The sequence below is a fragment of the Moschus berezovskii genome, chromosome 14 (assembly GCF_049115385.1).
Source record: "Moschus berezovskii isolate FMDL1 chromosome 14, NW_MosBer_1.0, whole genome shotgun sequence".
Taxonomy (NCBI): Eukaryota; Metazoa; Chordata; class Mammalia; order Artiodactyla; family Moschidae; genus Moschus; species Moschus berezovskii.
This window is the reverse complement of record NC_142473.1, coordinates 11,453,521-11,470,555: the sequence shown is the minus strand read 5'-3', so window position 1 is coordinate 11,470,555 and position 17,035 is coordinate 11,453,521. Positions and strand designations below refer to the sequence as shown.

At 41.1% G+C, this 17,035-nt stretch overlaps 1 protein-coding gene across 3 annotated transcripts in view; it reads left to right on the top strand.

The window, feature by feature from the left end:
- Positions 1 to 16,533, top strand: part of ARHGAP42 (Rho GTPase activating protein 42) — a 348,184-nt gene extending 331,651 nt beyond the window's left edge. For all 3 annotated transcript variants that reach the window (XM_088842890.1, XM_055422895.2, XM_055422896.2), the window contains 2 exons: positions 10,385 to 10,464; positions 10,962 to 16,533. In XM_088842890.1, coding sequence (XP_088699016.1) covers positions 10,385 to 10,464; positions 10,962 to 11,050 — 169 coding nt within the window. In that variant the 3' untranslated portion in view covers positions 11,051 to 16,533. The remainder of the gene's footprint in view (positions 1 to 10,384; positions 10,465 to 10,961) is intronic.
- Positions 16,534 to 17,035: the final 502 nt, after the last annotated feature.

Below are 17,035 nucleotides of genomic sequence, written 5' to 3'. Positions count from 1 at the left end.
CTTCTCAGGTTCCTGCTTCCTCTCCTCTTAGTACAAATCGATTCTCTCATCTTCGTTAGACTTTGGTTTTAATTTTGAATGTGTCTAAACTAATGGATTTTTTTTTCCATCAGCAACTAGTGCTGCAAGTATTCAATAAATGCTTTTTGAAAGGAAATATAAATGGGAACATTTGAAGGACCAACCTAGTTTTTTTTTTTTTTTGGATGTACTCAGGAAATTTTGAGCTTGCCACAACCAGTTAATTGAGGCTGTGAAGGAAAGAGTCAAATATGATTTAAGTATTACTGTATAATTCTTTTAGAAGTTATTCAGTCATAGCATTTTTATTGACCTTATAAAAGTATGTGGACCTTTTCAGCAGTTCTTAAGCACCTACATGATATAAGGCCTGTCCTACTTACTAGAGACAACAATAAACTTCAGACTGTTTTCAAAAGCTCAGGGAGCACACTCGTAAATTAGTGTTTTTAGAGGAGAGCCACTTTGGTGTCTTACTGATGGTTAATGCCTTGAATATATTTAGCAAATCCCAGCATACTTGCATGTACCTTACCTCTATCTTCTGCCTTTTTATCAAGGCAAGGTGAAAACTAGGTACTGTGCACATCAGAACAAACATCTCCCGAAACTATCACCACTGTCAGGCCTTAATATAAGGGATTTAACCTTGCTACCTTGTCTTGCAAAAATGATTGAATTGCTCCACTAGATGGAGCCCTTTTATTAAGAAACTCTAAACAATCTATTAAGTACTGGAATCAGAGAGAATCTTTTAAGAGCTTGAAGACAGCAAGGTATTAATGAAATAAATTAGTATGACAGTAAATTAATGAAGCTGTTATACGATAAGTTTACTCACACGTTCAACACTCATCCTGTGCATTTAAAACATACTTTTACACTCCAAATACTCTAAATCCACTTCTGATAAGCTGTCAGCATAAATTTAGAGCTCACTCAGTGATACACTAAAGATAAAGTCCTGGTCCACAGTACTTGTGGACAGGTTCATAACTTTTCACCTGTGCTTTTGTTTTACTTAACTTTGTCTGCCTTTATGCTTTTAGGTAAAATAGTTACCTCTTTAGGCCTTCAAAGGGGAAGCTTACGTGGCGCATACCTGTACAGACTGTGTGCCCAGTGCCTTTGTTGGAAGAGGTGGGTTTGACCTGGACCCAAGTCCCCTCTTTTCTCAGGATGAGCTGGCCGCTCTCAGCTTGCTCGGGGGTGTGGCTGCTGCTGGAGGAACCAGAGCCTCCACAGAGTATGAGTGAGGCTTCTCCTCTGCTCGGGGACCATCACTGCCCTGCTAGGGACCGGGGCTGATCTCACTTTCGTGGAGCAGAAGCCCTGATGGTCTGGCCTGACCTGGCTCTGTCCCCTTTAAAGTGAAGTTGCTCAGTCGTGCCCAACTGTTTGCAACCCCAGGGACTGTAGCCCACCAGGCTCCTCCGTCCATGGGATTTCCCAGGCAAGAATACTGGAGTAGGTTGCCATGTCCTTCTCCAGGGGATCTTCTGATCCAGGGATCAAACCCAGGTCTCCCGCATTGCAGGCAGACTCTTTACCATCTGAGCCACCAGGGAAGCACTATACCCTTTAGGTGTGTGCTTTTCTCTCTCCCTGCATTGGGACCCTTGCCCCTGAGATACTAACACAGGTGGGGCCCAGGGTGACTCCCAGCCCATGTCAGCTGCAGACCAAGGCCCGATGCACTGTTTCTGCAGATGCCCATGGCTCTGCTCAGCCATAGCCTCTGGTGCAAGCCCTGTTTGTTCCTCACGGTCGTTCACTGGCCTGACTTCACAGGGTTGGCAGGGCCCACGTGGACCCTGTGTGCATGGGCTGGGATGGGAAGGAGCTGTGGTGGAACAGCCACCGTCAGAGGTCTGGGTAGCTTCTGATCCACTGCTGGAGTAGGCGCTCTTGCCCCCTAGGCTCTGCCAGGCACTGGCTCACCTGTGCACCCCACAGTCAAGTCTCTTCCCTAGTCATGGGAGAAGCCCAGCACTGCACTGGAATGTGGAGTAAGTGGCGATGGAGCCTTAGCTTAGCTTGAGCAAGGAGATTGCAGGAAACCCTGCAACCGCGAGGGTCGACCTCTCTCCTTCCTGCCCTCCCAGGAGGAGTCAGGCTTCCCCAACCCTCCAGCCAGCCAGGGTTTTTCTCCCACTCAAGGCCTCAGGACTGGGGCCCCCAGGCTGCAGCTCAGGTGCTCACTTCCTGGACGAGTCTCTTACAAGTCCCCACCCAGGGGCACGAGTCCCGATTCAGATGCTTTTCTTCCCCTCATTACGTGTGTATGTTTCAGCCTGGGTTGTACAGGAGTTCTTCTGACAGTTTCTGGTTAGTTTTCAGTGAGAATTGTTCCACATGTAGATGTATTTTTGATGTGTTCACAGAGGGAGATGAGTTCCACATTCTCTTACTCTATCACCTTGGTCTGAACTCTGGGAAATCCACTTTTTTTAATCTATGAAGTGAAGGTCATGATTCCCTTTTTGACAGATTATCAGTGTAGGAAGCAATGTATTTGAAGTACACAGCTCTCCATATACTGCCTCTGCAATAATAGCTAATATTGTTACAACTATTATCATTGAAACTAAAGGTATTCAAGCCTCTAATTAATATGTATAGGGTATTTGGACGTTTATCAGTCACTTGAAACCCTTTTGAACCATTAAATACAACTGAATAAGAGAAGTTGAGGATATTTCCCTTACTTACCTCCCACAATACCTATTTTGATTTCCTTCTAGGGAACTTAGGGTACTCTTGAATTGGACCTCAAAGAAGGATGAACCAGTAGTGGGTCATAGGGAGACCAGCCATTATGGGAAGGAGACCACAGTTGGGAGATTTTAGTGGATGGTCTTGAGCAACAGAAAAATAACACCTCTGGATTGACTGCAGGGTGGAGTCATTGAGCAAAGAGCTGATCTAATCAGTGATGCACTTGATCAGATAATTGAGGTGGCTTCTCTAGGAGGTTGTTGATGGGAAGAAAACCATTTAGGATGGAACAGGTGGTATTTAAAAGACCTTAATTAGGGTATTAACAAACGCATGATAAACTATAAGGAGAATTTTATGGCTAGAACTAGAGTCCAGCAATTGTTTTGATATTGGGAATGAGAGACAGGTAAAGAAGATTCTAGGTTTTTAAGACTGACTGCAAGAAAGAATGGTGGTTTAGCTTCTGAGTTCAGCTTATGTGAGTACATAGAAAGGCAAGGAAAGTTTGAGCCCCGTTGTCTGAGAAGTCTGAGAGGCAGTGAGAGACCTGCAGCTGGAACCCGGAGAGAGCATGAAGCTTGATGCCGTTTGAGAGATTTCTGCCCAGCAGCCACACTGCATGGATGAAGGTGGAGTTACCCAGTGATGGATGCTAGCAAAAGGTCAAGGAGACCATTAGAGGAGGGCATTTGTTTTTACCTCTAAGACCTCACTGGAAACCTTTCAGAAATTGGGTTTGGTGGAGTGGGAGGGGCTGCTCTCTCTGTCAAAGCACCTTGACGTGCCAGACTTGTTAAAATGAAGATTCTTGAATTTGCTCAGACTCTATACACCAGTGTCTGAGACTGAGGCCTAGAGAATATGTACTTTTGACAACTTCCCCAAGTGATCCTTATGTATATCAAAACCTTTGAGAGCCATTGGAATAGAGAAAAATGCCATAGTACTAAATGTTTCTCTTAACCTAAAAAATGCTTTCAAGAGGCAAATGGAACTAGGCTGTGTCTCAGCGTTACGAAAGCCTACGGTAAACAGGACCCTTAAAGCTTTCACCTCTGTCTCAATAAGTTACAGTTGGGCAGTGGGGAAATACACTTTAAAGTAGTATAATTTAGGCAAGGTATACCAATATCTTCTGAAGGTTTAATTGAGAACCACATGCTTGAGAATTAAGAGAATTAATTAAGAATTGAGTGCTTGACTCATTATAAGCAATCAAATTTTCTGTTACAATCATCTTAAAACAAAGTTTTCTTTTATAATTACAAAGCAAACCTCAGCACAGTCTTCTCCTCTAGTGAATTTGTCCATTTTAAAGGCTGTAAAGGAACTTCCCTGGTGGTCCAGTGGCTTTGATTGTGCTCCCAACATAGGGGGCCCAGTTTAATTCCTGGCTAGGCAACTTGATGCCGCAGCTAAAATTGAAGATCCCACTTGCCACAGCTAAGTCCTAGCACAGCTGAATAAATAAACACACAATTTAAAATAAATAAATAAAAGGCTGTAGGTCACTGGTTCAGAGCCCAGTGACGCATGTAAGGCACACCCAGGATAGAACACTCATAAGGAAGACAAAGGAAGCCATGGCTAGGAAGAATAGCTTAATGTTTCTTTTTTTTAAAGAGAATATGAAGAATTCTAAAACACTAAAAAAGTGAATGAAAACCACCACTCATCTCATCCCCTAAAGATAACTGGCACTTTGATGCACAGCCACCTAATCATATCAGTTGACAGTGGTTCTCAAAAGGTTTTGGTCTCAAAATAACTTACACAATTAAAAACCTTACTGAAGATCTCCAAAGAGGTTTTGTTTGTATGAGTTATATCTGTTAATACTTGTGGTATTAGAAATTTAAACTGAGAAAATTTTTAAATGTTTATGAATTTATTTAAAATAAAAGTAAGTTCATATAACTAAAACATAACAATAGCACCGTGTAGATGTGATTATTCACTCTCATTAACAGTCAGCTGTTATTAATAGTAGAAGTGATTTTCTCAGTGACATTATCTTGGGATTTTACAGATGACATTTAAGTGGATTCACCAGATATGCACTAGGTCATATTTAGGTTTTAGCCTGACTCTGCCATAATGTTAATTTCTCTTGACTTCATTTCTACATTATAGAGGTTAGACCAAGGAAATATGTAGATTTCCTTTCAAAATCCAAACTCATTATATGACTGAAGTCATCTGGATGGTCACAAGACCCCCAGTATATAGGGATCTCTGTTTTCTGTAAAACCTAGTTAGAAAGTCTGTGTGCCTGCCCCCAAGGTCCTAATAGGGTCTCACCTTCCCATTTCTTCCCTCTTCCAAAGGTCATATTTCTAAGACAACAGGAGTTGTTTCTCCTCTTCCCCTGAGCCAAGCCACACAGAAGTCTGCTCCTCTGCTGGTGCCATGCACCCCCCATACTGCCGTCAGCGTCTGTCCCTTAATGATGCTCATTGCCTGGAACTTGAGAACTCACATTATTTTACGTTTCTGCAGATCTCCTAAATATCTGCCATGAAAGTGTCACTCAGTCATGTCTGACTCACGATCCCATGGCTGTAGCCTTCCAGGCTTCATGGAATTCTTTAGGCAAGAACACTGGAGGGGGTTGCCATTCCCTTCTCCAGGGGTCTTCCCGACCCAGGGATCAAACCTGGGTCTCCTGCATGGCAGGCAGATTCTTTACCATCTGAGCCACAGGGAAGCCCTAATATCTGGCATAGTGGAAAATAAATGGATCCTCATACACGTTCCATTAGGTGTCAGAGCAGTGCCTCTCAGGTCCCGCCTGCCCCTCCTTCCAGACTCCCTTGAGTGCACTGAGAGACCCACTCCTCTGTAATGAGCACAGAGAAGGGCCCATGAAGGTGGTGCTTATGATGTTCCTCTTACCATGGTGCCCAGCAAAGTAGACACTCAACAGAATTGCTGCGTAAATAGATAAAATATACATTTTAACCTTAAAAGACTTTGGTATTCATGTGTTCAGTTCATTTTTATTAGAGTTGCAATATTCTTTCTTTGACATAGCAGATTTAACTCTACAAGCTCCCATGAGAGATTAGCTTTGTTTGAGGCCTCCAACACTCAAGACATCCAAGCCAGAAACTGCTCATTTTTGTTGACAAAAGCCTAAGAAAAGGGTGTGTAACTGATTTAAAAAAAATCTCCAACCAGTGACCAAGAAGCAAATTGTGTTTATTGCATTATTTATAAGTATTTGTTGCAAATTATCTTGGGCAGTTTAGAAGTCTTGCCAGTGACTAATTTTTCTGTAAAATATTTGCCTTACATCCTAATACTGCTCTTGTATGTGTTCTTCTGTAGATTTATTCATAATAACTATCTACTAATTTATTGAATTTGGCATGTTTTATTTATTAAATTCTCTACTGATGAACACTTAGATTGTTGCGATCTGTTTGTTCTTAACTTTGCTGTTGTATATGTTACTTCTTTGCTGCCCTTTTGACTATATCTTCTACTCCCCTCTGAAGTGCATTCCTGCTCTCTTCAGAAGTGAACTTCTTAGCATACAAAAAATATATGTGAGAGATAGCATATGTGTGTGTGTGTGTATCATTATTAAGTGGCCCTTCAGAAAACATTGTATCAGTTTTGATGTGGTGAATTTTTTATTTTGCTTATGATTAAGATGAGCATTGTGAGTTTCACACACTGACCTTGTCAAACCTGTGTGAGTCCACTCGTTGGCATTAGACAGTGTTTAGCATTAGGAATGGGGCTTGTGGACAGATCATCTTCAAAACTATAAGGGAAGAAATGGGCTTTCAGGATAGCTAGCATCATCACCTTACTCTCCAATGCGACAGGAAGCAGGATCCTCAAAACCCTTTTCAAAGGATATTAGAATCTTGTGAACAGAGACTTAATAGGTGACAGTGTTATTTTCACATCCTCTTCAATACACCAAGACAGTAAAAGAAAAAGCATTAGCACCTGGAAAGAAAACTCCGCTGTCACAGAATTCTACATTAAATCATCAGAGCTCTGAACTGAGCTGTAACCTGTAGTTACAGATCTCAGTGGAAGAAAATTATAGTTGTTCAAGTCACATGCACAGATAATTGGAAAGTCATAACAGATATTACTTTGTGCTGTGTATTTTGACACATTTAATAGTATCCGTTCATTTAGTGATGTTGTTCTGCATGTGTTCCCTCACCATCCAATCTCATACAGTACTCTAAACACACTCATATCTGAAATATTATTATAAATTAGGTTGCATTTGAAGTATGAGATATATCACTGTAAGAATTACTATATCTTAAACATTTCTATAACTCTGGAATTTGTTGCCTTATGTATCTCTTAATTTATTCTAATGATTCAAGGTAATAAGACAGTATTTATTGGTGGACATCATTGCTACTAGAAAATTTGACATTTTTAAAAGTCATATTTTTAGAGAAACGGCTCTGCAATCTTCAATTGTATCAGATATCAGATCAAAGTATTTTTTAATAAATATATCCAGTTTGTATTTGTCAATCTTATCTCAATAAAGCTCAGAAAAAAGAACAGCCACCTAAGGTTATATATTTTAAATAACAGTTCCCAACCCCCACCCCCATACCTGAGATTCTAGAGTAATAAGTCTGAGAGTGGTTCCTGGAAAATGCATTTTTAAAAACTGAATATTATATAAGTTTCAGGTTTATAGCATAGTGATATGATAGTTTTGTACATTATGCTCCATTTAAAGTGATTATGAAATAATGGCTATTTGCCCCTGTGCTGTACAGTATATCCTTGTTGCTTATTTATTTTATACAAAGTAATTTTTAATCCGTTAGTCCCCACCCCTGTTTGACCGCTCTCCCATTTCCTCTTCCCACTTGTAACAGCTGTTTGTTCTCTGTATCTGTGAGTTTGTTTCTGTTTTGTTATATTCATTTGTTTTTTTCCGTAAAATTCCATATATAAGTGATAGTGAAGAGTATTTTTCTTTTTATGAATATCAGATCAAGATACACCAGATTATATCAGATCAAATGAGTATACTTGACTGGAAGGTTTATATGAAAAACTAACGTTCTTTCTACATCAGGTCCCCAGAGTCTCACTATCAGAAGTCGTCGTAACTTGGCGGCACCCTCTCCTTGCCCCTGCCCATGTCAGCCAACACACCCACATGCAGCACGCATGCGCATGGCTCCTCTTCTGTGTGAAACTCTGTCCTTCTTGGGGTGCCTCCACTTCATCAGCTCTCCTTTTAAACCACGTTTAACTGGGAAATGGGGTTGTGTGGGCTAGTGATCCTTCTGAAACCTACTTGCTGCAGACTTTCCTAGCCAAGTTCTTGAAAGTACAGCCTGAGACCCACCTCATGTGAAAAAGACTCCGGGGGCAGGGCCATAGTTCCCCTCTCTAACCTTTCTGATCTTCAGTTCAGTTCAGTTCAGTCGCTCAGTCGGGTCCGACTCTGCGACCCCATGAATCACAGCACGCCAGGCCTTCCTGTCCATCACCAACTCCCGGAGTTCACTCAAACTCACCTCCATCGAGTCGGTGATGCCATCCAGCCATCTCATCCTCTGTTGTCCCCTTCTCCTCCTGCCCCCAATCCCTCCCAGCATCAGAGTCTTTTCCAGTGAGTCAACTCGTCGCATGAGGTAGCCAAAGTATTGCAGTTTCAGCTTTAGCATCAGTCCTTCCAATGAACACCCAGGATTGATCTTCTTTAGGATGGATCTTCAGTAGCCACTTGGAAACCCTGGTCAGGTGACTAAGCCTTATTCTGGAAGTATGGAGATAAGATCCAGAGTTTTGTTCAACAGAGAAATGGAATCATCATGTTACACTGTTGCTTTGAGAGTGTGCAAATGCAAATACTGCTGATGCTTCTTCGCAGATCAAGTATTGGGACCTCAGGCAGGAAAGACAGGGTACCTTGAATCTTTAAAAGGACTCATCATCTAGAAAAAAAGTCCAGAGCAGGGGTCCCCAGCCTCCAGGCCACAGACCAGAACTGGGCGGCAACCTGTCAGGAAGGGCTGCACAGCAGGAGGTGAGCGGTGGACAACGGAGAGAAGCTCCATCTGTGTCTGCGTCTGCTCTCCATTGCTCTCATTACCGCCTGAGCTCCGCCTCCTAACAGATCAGTGGCGACTTAGTAAATGTAACGTGCTTGAATCACCCTGAAGCTGTTCCTCACCCCCGACCCCCAGACAATGGAAGAATTGTCTTCCATGAAGCCAGTCCCTGGTGCCGGAAGATACCACAGTATCTTCCCCCCTTTTTTTTTAACTCAGCAAATATTTACTGAGTTACTATTTAGCATCAGGCATTGTTCACAGAGGTTTCATTCAACAACGACAACAGAATACCATTCAGACTTAAAACGGGAATGTGAAAGTTCCCTGGGAGCTGTTTTAGAGTGTGTTGCAGGGAAGACCTGGCCTTCAGTGAAACTCAGGAGATTTAAGGTAAACTGGAAGGCCAGAGCTGAGTAAAGATCAGAAAGAATCTCAGCCGGCCCTGAGGGAATGGGCTTGGAGTGTCTGAAGAGGAGAAGGCGGGCCACTGTGACTCACGGCGGCAGGTGCATAGAGGCAGGATCAGGAGAAGCAGGAGACGCTGGCAGGCGCCTGGTCGGGCACAGCGTGGAGGCTGGAGTTGGGAACCAGTTGACAGGTTGTTTTCAGGGAGATCACGTGATCATCAAAACCTTTCAAACCACCCTCTGGTTGCTCTATGTAGAAGGGATGGCAAGGGGACAGGAGAGGAAAGAAACACAGTGGATTTAGGAAGTTAGGGGGCCATTCAGTGAGCTATGGTAGAGATGATCTTGGCTTGGACTCTGGTTGAAGTAGAGATGGTGAGAAGTAGTATAGTCAGGTCATAGGATGTTGCAGAGTAAAGGCAACTTCACTGATTAGGTGACTTGGTTAGCAGCCTCAGATGATGGCTTTTTTAGTGTTAGCTCAGATCGTTTTAAGGAGGTCTCACATAAAACTCGGAAATTCTGGCTCCTGTTAAAAAAAGCCAGAGTATCTGCCTGCATGAAGACTGAACTCCCAGATGGGAACAGATGTCGGAGATGAGTACTGGCTTCCCTTTTAAAGAGCTGCGTATACTGTGGTTTACAAAGACACATCTCCATGTCTCCCTGACAGTGAGGCTGTTGTTGGTTCCCCTTTATCATCAGCTTATCCAATCGTTTTTCTTATAGCACCCCCACTTAATTTTCCATACCCTGTAGGCCTTTTAATTTGTGGAGCTCACGTCTGATACTCTGAAATTAAAGTGGCAAGTAAATACTTCGTGCCTTAAGGTACCTGTGAACCTCTGTGGAGCTGAAAAATAGCCTCTTTAGCAGATTACTAACAAATCCTGGCATTCTTTTAAACTAGCTTATTTCATTTGTTCTAAGTCAGGTGGTTACTCTTGGGAGCATTGCCTGGAAACATGAGAAAGTCTTTGTTTGTGCTACCGGTGTGCTCTGGTTACACGGGTGTGTGCACTTTGTGAAATGCACTTATGCTTCTGTGTGCACACTGTGTGTTTTATGCTTCAATTATAACTGAAAACTAGTATCATTTTTTAAGAGTAGTTTCCAGTGCAACCATCCTTGAGTGTTGTGGTTTTCACAGATTGCCTCTTGCTCTTTCAGCCAAGCCAAAGCCATGTACTCCTGTAAAGCAGAGCACAGCCATGAGCTTTCCTTCCCACAGGGGGCGCTATTCTCCAACGGTAAGTCCACCCATTCCCTGCGCTAAGGTTACAGTCCTGGAAGGATGAAGGAGCAGTCTAAAGTAGAAGCAGGAGACTCCAGATCCAGCCCAGGCCCTGCCTTTTGTAGCTGTATAAGTAAACACATCAAATTCCCCTGGAATAGATTTCCTCTCCTGTGTCAGAGAGAGAGAGGGAAAGTGTTAGTTGCTCAGCATGTCCGACTCTTTTCAACCTCTTGGACAGTGTAACCCACCAGGCTCCTCTGCCCATGGGATTCTCCGGGCAAGAATACTGGAGTGGGTAGACATTCCCTTTTCCAGGGGATCTTCCTGACCTGAGTGATTGGTTATGTGAATGCAAAAGGCATTTCCAGCTTTACAGGTCCTGTGACGTTGTTTTGACAGTTTGAGTATATGCGTACAATCTGATGTGGATTTTTACCCATGTGTGTGTGCAATTATTTGAAGCTAATGTTGATTGAGTGATATTTATTAATGTATTTTTATCTTTGCCAGTGTACCCATCAGTGGAACCAGGATGGTTGAAGGCAACTTATGAAGGCAAAACAGGACTCGTCCCAGAAAATTATGTTGTCTTCCTCTAATGCTATTTAGTGGACGGCAGTATCTTCATGGTATCCATGGTAACAAGTAATAAGTGCTATGATTTTATCTGACACAGATATGAGGATCAGCCCATTAAAATGAAAAATAATCCATTTCTAGCCAGTTTTCCACAGCAGACTATGTAGCTCTATTAACGGAAAGGGAAAAAAATGTTTAAATTGTTTGCCATTCTTTTTTATCTTGGGCTGATTTCTTATTTTGAAATAGCTTATCCCCATCCCCTGCTTTTTTTTTTAATAAGTAACTCTCCACAATGTCTCTTTCATAACATTTATAAAAATCTCAAATACTGTGTTAAGTACTATATCCCAGAAATTTGGAAACCAGAAATCTGCTATAAGACTTTTAAGACCTGCCCTTTACTGTCTGGTATTCTCTGAGAAACCTTGAAATCATTGCTAAAAAAATGTAATTTAAACTTCATTTATTATTTTTTTCTTAAAAATATACTGCTTTTATATATGATTGTTTTGCTGGTCCTAAACATTTCAAGGAAATAAGCAGTTTTTTTAACATAAGTTTAATTTTATTTGTTTACCAAGTAGATGATAATATTCAAAAGCAATAATGTATATGGTGTCTATAAATGAAACCAAGTTAAGTCGTACACTGATTCCACTGTAAACACTCTGTCCAGCATTCCAGATGCCGTCTATGGGCTTAGAGCAGGGATCAGCAAACTACTTCTGCAAAAGCTTAATAGTGAATATTTTGGGCTTGGCAAGACCTGTTGCCTCCATCACACTGTCCATACTGCCATTGTAGTGGAAAGCAGTCATAGACAACATGTGAATGGGTGTGACTGTGTACCAATTTCAGCTTTCTTTCAAGATGCTGAAATCTGAAATTGTGAATCTGTCGTGCCATAAGGTATTAAGCTTCTTTGACTTTTAAAAAATCCATTTAAAAACAGAAATTTATAGCTGATGTGCCATACAAAAGCAGGTGGCAAGCCAGGTTTGGCTTATGGGTCATGGTTTGCTGATCCCTGGTTTGGAGGATGTTTAAAACTGTCTGTATTACTTTGAGATTTTATGAAATTTTATTCCATTAACATATAAATACTGACAAGTGATATGCACATATCCTCTGTTAGAATCATTATAGTGGTATCACAAATGTCTAATTACAATGATAGGAAAACGATGGAAAAGTACAGTATACAAGCATACAGCTTAAATTCTACTTGTTATTCTGTAAAGTGTCCAAGGATTTTATTGATACCCTTTTGGCTCCAAATGATAAAGATGATGTATTAAGACAGTGGTTGGAACACTATGCCTTCTAAAGTCTATGATTAGTTGAGGCATAATCTTAACAAAGGTATAGGATTCTTAAATTATTTTGAAATTATTTCATCATCTTTAGTGGAAATAAAATCATATATAATTTTCCATTATGCCTTTCGATTTACAGCTTTTAATAGCAATTTCACTGTATTTATAGAGCATAGAAATAGGTATTTACTGTCCATTTATATATACCATAATTATCTGGTAATATGTTGACCATTTCTTCTGTTATTTCTATTTAATAATCCTCATATTATTTCTAACATATCTGCATGTGGCAAAGAGCCTTTCTTCTTGAGATTCCCAAAAACTGGTTCTCTGTCATCAATTGCTCCAGCACTGGCCCCCTTGGCCCCAGTATTGTACATGCCACTTCAAAGTTCTTCACTGTACAGACACTCAGGTATTGACTATAGACATTTTTTTTTACATGATATTGATTTGTAATCTCCATCTCTTCTACTTTAAGTTAATGTTTCTAGGGTTAATAGGTTAAATTATATACATACACATACACAACTATGCCTTCGAACATTTATGCTTTTAAAATTTTAAATGGATTAGGATTTAAAGGTAAAGAGAATAACAGTAGGCAGAATTACAACCGGAAATAAATATCAGCATGGAAATAAAGAAATGGAAAATATTTAATGTTGTAAAAATTAGTAATATAATGAAAAAATCTGATACATTTGTCTTTTTTTTTTTTACCTGCTACTGTTGATTTTTGTACACTATGATTATGTGTCGCTAGAGCTTCTTGACCTCTAGATCCTTGGTGGTCCTTAGTAATTGCATTGCTGACACCCTCTGCTGGAACAGAGGTGGTCTCCCTAGGGGACCAGGCCCTTCATCCACAACACCCTCAGTTTAAGTACCCTTGCTAGCATCTGGCATCCTGCTAAATTAGAGCCTCTTAAGGCAAATTGATTTTCTTTCAAAGACCAACTTGACTCCGAAAAGTGATTCAGAGTCCTACTTCACTTGCTGCTGCAGAGACAAATCTCAACCTTCATTTTCCTTTAACACGGGCCAGCGTGTTCCTGCCTCTGAGTTGTCTTTGAGCTAATTCTACAGATGCTCAGTGACGAATTAGACCTTTTGCTCTAAAAGTCATGGGCACAAAGCCCCTCTCCTTCCCCATGGTGAGTCATATATTGTGACAATACTTGATATGGTCCCTTTTTTGAAACAAGCTGCAAAAGTGCTTGTTCCAGTTGTGCTTTTGTTTGAAGTTTTAATCTCACAGATTTGTGAGAATGGTTCTTTTTCCTTCACATTGATTGTGTATGGAAGCAAGTCATGGCCCTATGCTAGCGCTCAAATGAAGCTGCTTTTCCCTAGAAATGTTTCCAACAGATAAAAGTATTTATGAACATTGAGAAAACCAGAGCATGTGCTCTGATCACACGGAATATTCATTACACCAGAAGATACATGTCAGCCACTACAAGAAGATCACATTTGAAATGACAGCAGTGTTTCAGTAGTGAAACCATAGCCTTTCAGAGACTTCATGAAGATACCACAGAATTGCCACATCCACACCTTGGAAACAGGCCAGGTGGGCACCCTAATCACTGCTGACAGGAGAACAAGGGGGGGGCTGAGACTGATGAGTCCAAGTCAGTCATCGCACCTGTTAAATGAAGATATCCTTGAATACAAAACCTTGCTGTGTTTCACAGGTGACTCTTGTACCACATCTGCCGGCTTATAAGCAGTAGTCGGTTAAGTGAAGGCTTTTTGTTTTGTGGAAATGCCTGAGCAGTGAAATGATCTCTGTATTGCACAAGTCTGTGAGGCATGAGGAAGTACCATTTCTCCTTGTTTGACGGGAGTGGTTTTACCCTTGTATGCGCTCTCTGTGCCTTGCACTGTGAATGGGTATAATCAGGCATCCCAACAGTGGCTCACCTGATGGCTCTTCCAGGAAGGGTTCCGTTCTGTTCCGTTCCGTTCCATTCAGTCGCTCAGTCGTGTCCAACTCTTTGCGACCCCGTGGACTGTAGCCTACCAGGCTTCTCCGTCCATGGGATTATCCAGGCAAGAGTACTGGAGTGGGTTACCATTTCCTTCTCCAGGGGATCTTCCCGACCCAGGGTAGAGATTTTTTTTTTCCAAATGCGCTTTCTAAACTTTCCAGGTTCTCAAATAGGAAAAGAAGGCAAAGAGACATAATGATTTGGGGGTTATTCCTGTTGTGTGGTAATAGCTTTAACTTATTGTGGCATACCCCTTAAAAATTCACCATGATGTCAGGAAACTGAATCTGCACTGCAGTCTTCTGAAATAAAACCTGCTAGCCTCCTCACTCCCGGCCTTCTTCAGGTTTGTGCGTGTCTGATATGCAGGGTCTTGTTCACAAGGATGCTGGTTTACAAGGGTCCCTCAGAGCCTTTCTTCAAACCCCTTCCATTTTTAGTATGCCTCTCCCAATTAGATATTTGGGATGCCTTAATCAGCATTTGTGGACATGAGTTTGAGTGTACTCCGGGAGTTGGTGATGGACAGGGAGGCCTGGCGTGCTGTGATTCATGGGGTCGCGGAGAGTCGGACACAACTGAGCGACTGAACTGAACTGAACTGACTGAATCAGCATTTAGAACCCCATCTTGATTTGTACTTTGTTGACTGAAGTTAGAGGTGGCCTCATTTCAGAACGGGTTTGGTTTTTAGTTTTACAGTGCATTTGTAATTTGAAGCTGTTACTATGACCTAACATCACTGAGTTAGACCCCAAAGTCATGTCATTTGCTAAAGGAAAAAAGTAGGGACTTAATTACTGTCCGGAAGTTATTTTCTTCTTTAGTATGTTTCCCACTTTGAGTAGATATTGCTGTTAACTTTTGCCTCCTACCCTACTTGCTTGCCTTCCAAAATCAAAACACTTTTCCCAGAGAATTATTAGCCTATTGAATAGACTTCTGAATAATCTGTGTCCTACCTGTCTCCTGTCAATCCTCAGACATAATTCAGGTATTTGTCAACGACTCTCACATCTCTTCACCACCTTCACTATCCATTTGTTGTCACCAGTATCTCCCTGCCCCAAATCTATATGGTAGTAACCTTGGACAAATTCACATTTATGAATGGCGTGGACTTTTAGAGGATCAGATCAATAAATAGGATTTTTCACTTTTTTTTTGGACTGTTGCATTCACTGTTTTAAACAAGAAATCTCAAGTACATGGACAGCACTCAGAGCAAGCCATAGGCAGAAAACTGATTACATGTTCTCAACCAAAGTTTAGAAGTCACTGCATGATTTAGGGAGTCTGACAGGTCATCCTGTCTCAGTGGCACTCATGGGAGAGATGCCATGTTCAGAGGTTGGACATTCTTTCTTTGGTGCCATAGGGAGAAATGGAGTCTCTGTGTTTGCTGAAGAATCTCAAAAGGCAGTGCCGTTTACAAGGATCACAAACACAAATATCCTCCACCATCCACGATGGTCACGTCCAGGGCCACGTGAGGACCTCCAGTGTTGCAGGAGGTGCCTACCCCACCTTAGTTAGATGATCACTTTCTCCCCTTTGTACCATCTCTTGACAAGGTTTCCCATGGTCTTTACCCTTCCAGAGCCCAACTTTGCCTTGAATCCATTGTCTCTTAGATTAATAGCGTGCACTGTTTTTTATATGCAGAATGTTGGAGATTTTATGTCTGCCTCTGTATCTTCAGTCATGATTTATGCTTAACAGCTGAGAAGTCATCACATATCAAGGGCTGTGATTTCAAGAGTCTTTTTGAACTCTAAGCTGAAGCCTTTACAATAAATTGGGAATGTGGCAGGGAAGATGACTGTTGTTTTTTTTTTTAATTCAAATCCTATTTATATGCTGTTAAATTTGAGGTACTATAGTTTATATAAAAGTTGAATATTTAGATGATATATTTCAGTATTAGGAAATCGTCTGAAGCCATTAATTAACATAACAAATAAAAAGTATGAAAATGATTGTCGGTAAATTATCATATTGAATTTTTTGTTTATTTTGTAGTGTCTTGTATTTATCTGCACTTTGTGTGTGTGTGTGTATATATATATGTACACACACATACATATACAAACATGTAAATAACTTCATGTTATTCCTTATCTGAATTGCCACAATTTCTTTATGTTTACACTGTATTTTAAGTTACTTTAAAAATAAACTATGTTTAGCACATTTTAATTTAGTCTTTGTCTTCGAAAACCCACTGTGTTAGAGGGCAGCTGTCTTGGATTCATATAGAGAAAAATCAGTTTCAGGTACTGTGAATGATCAGTTTGGGTATGGCTAGATGGAAAAATCATAACAGAATTGATAACTTTTTCCTGAAAATTAGACCCTTTCCTGAGCAACTGTAATGTTGGTACTCACTAGTAATACAGGTACTGGACTTCCCTGGTGACACAGTGGATAAGAATCTGTCTGCCAGTAGAGAGGACATAGGTTCCACCCCTGGTCCCAGAAGATTCCAGGTGATTCTGAGCAACTAAGCCTGTGCAGACTGCGACAAGAGTAGCCCCTGCTCGCTGCAAATAAAGAAAGCCCATGGATAGCAACAGAGATTCAGTGCAACCATAAATAAAAATAAATAAAAATTTTAAAAGTAATCGTAATGCAGATGTCTACAGGAAAAAGAAGCAAATAAATCATAAATTATCCAAAAAAACAG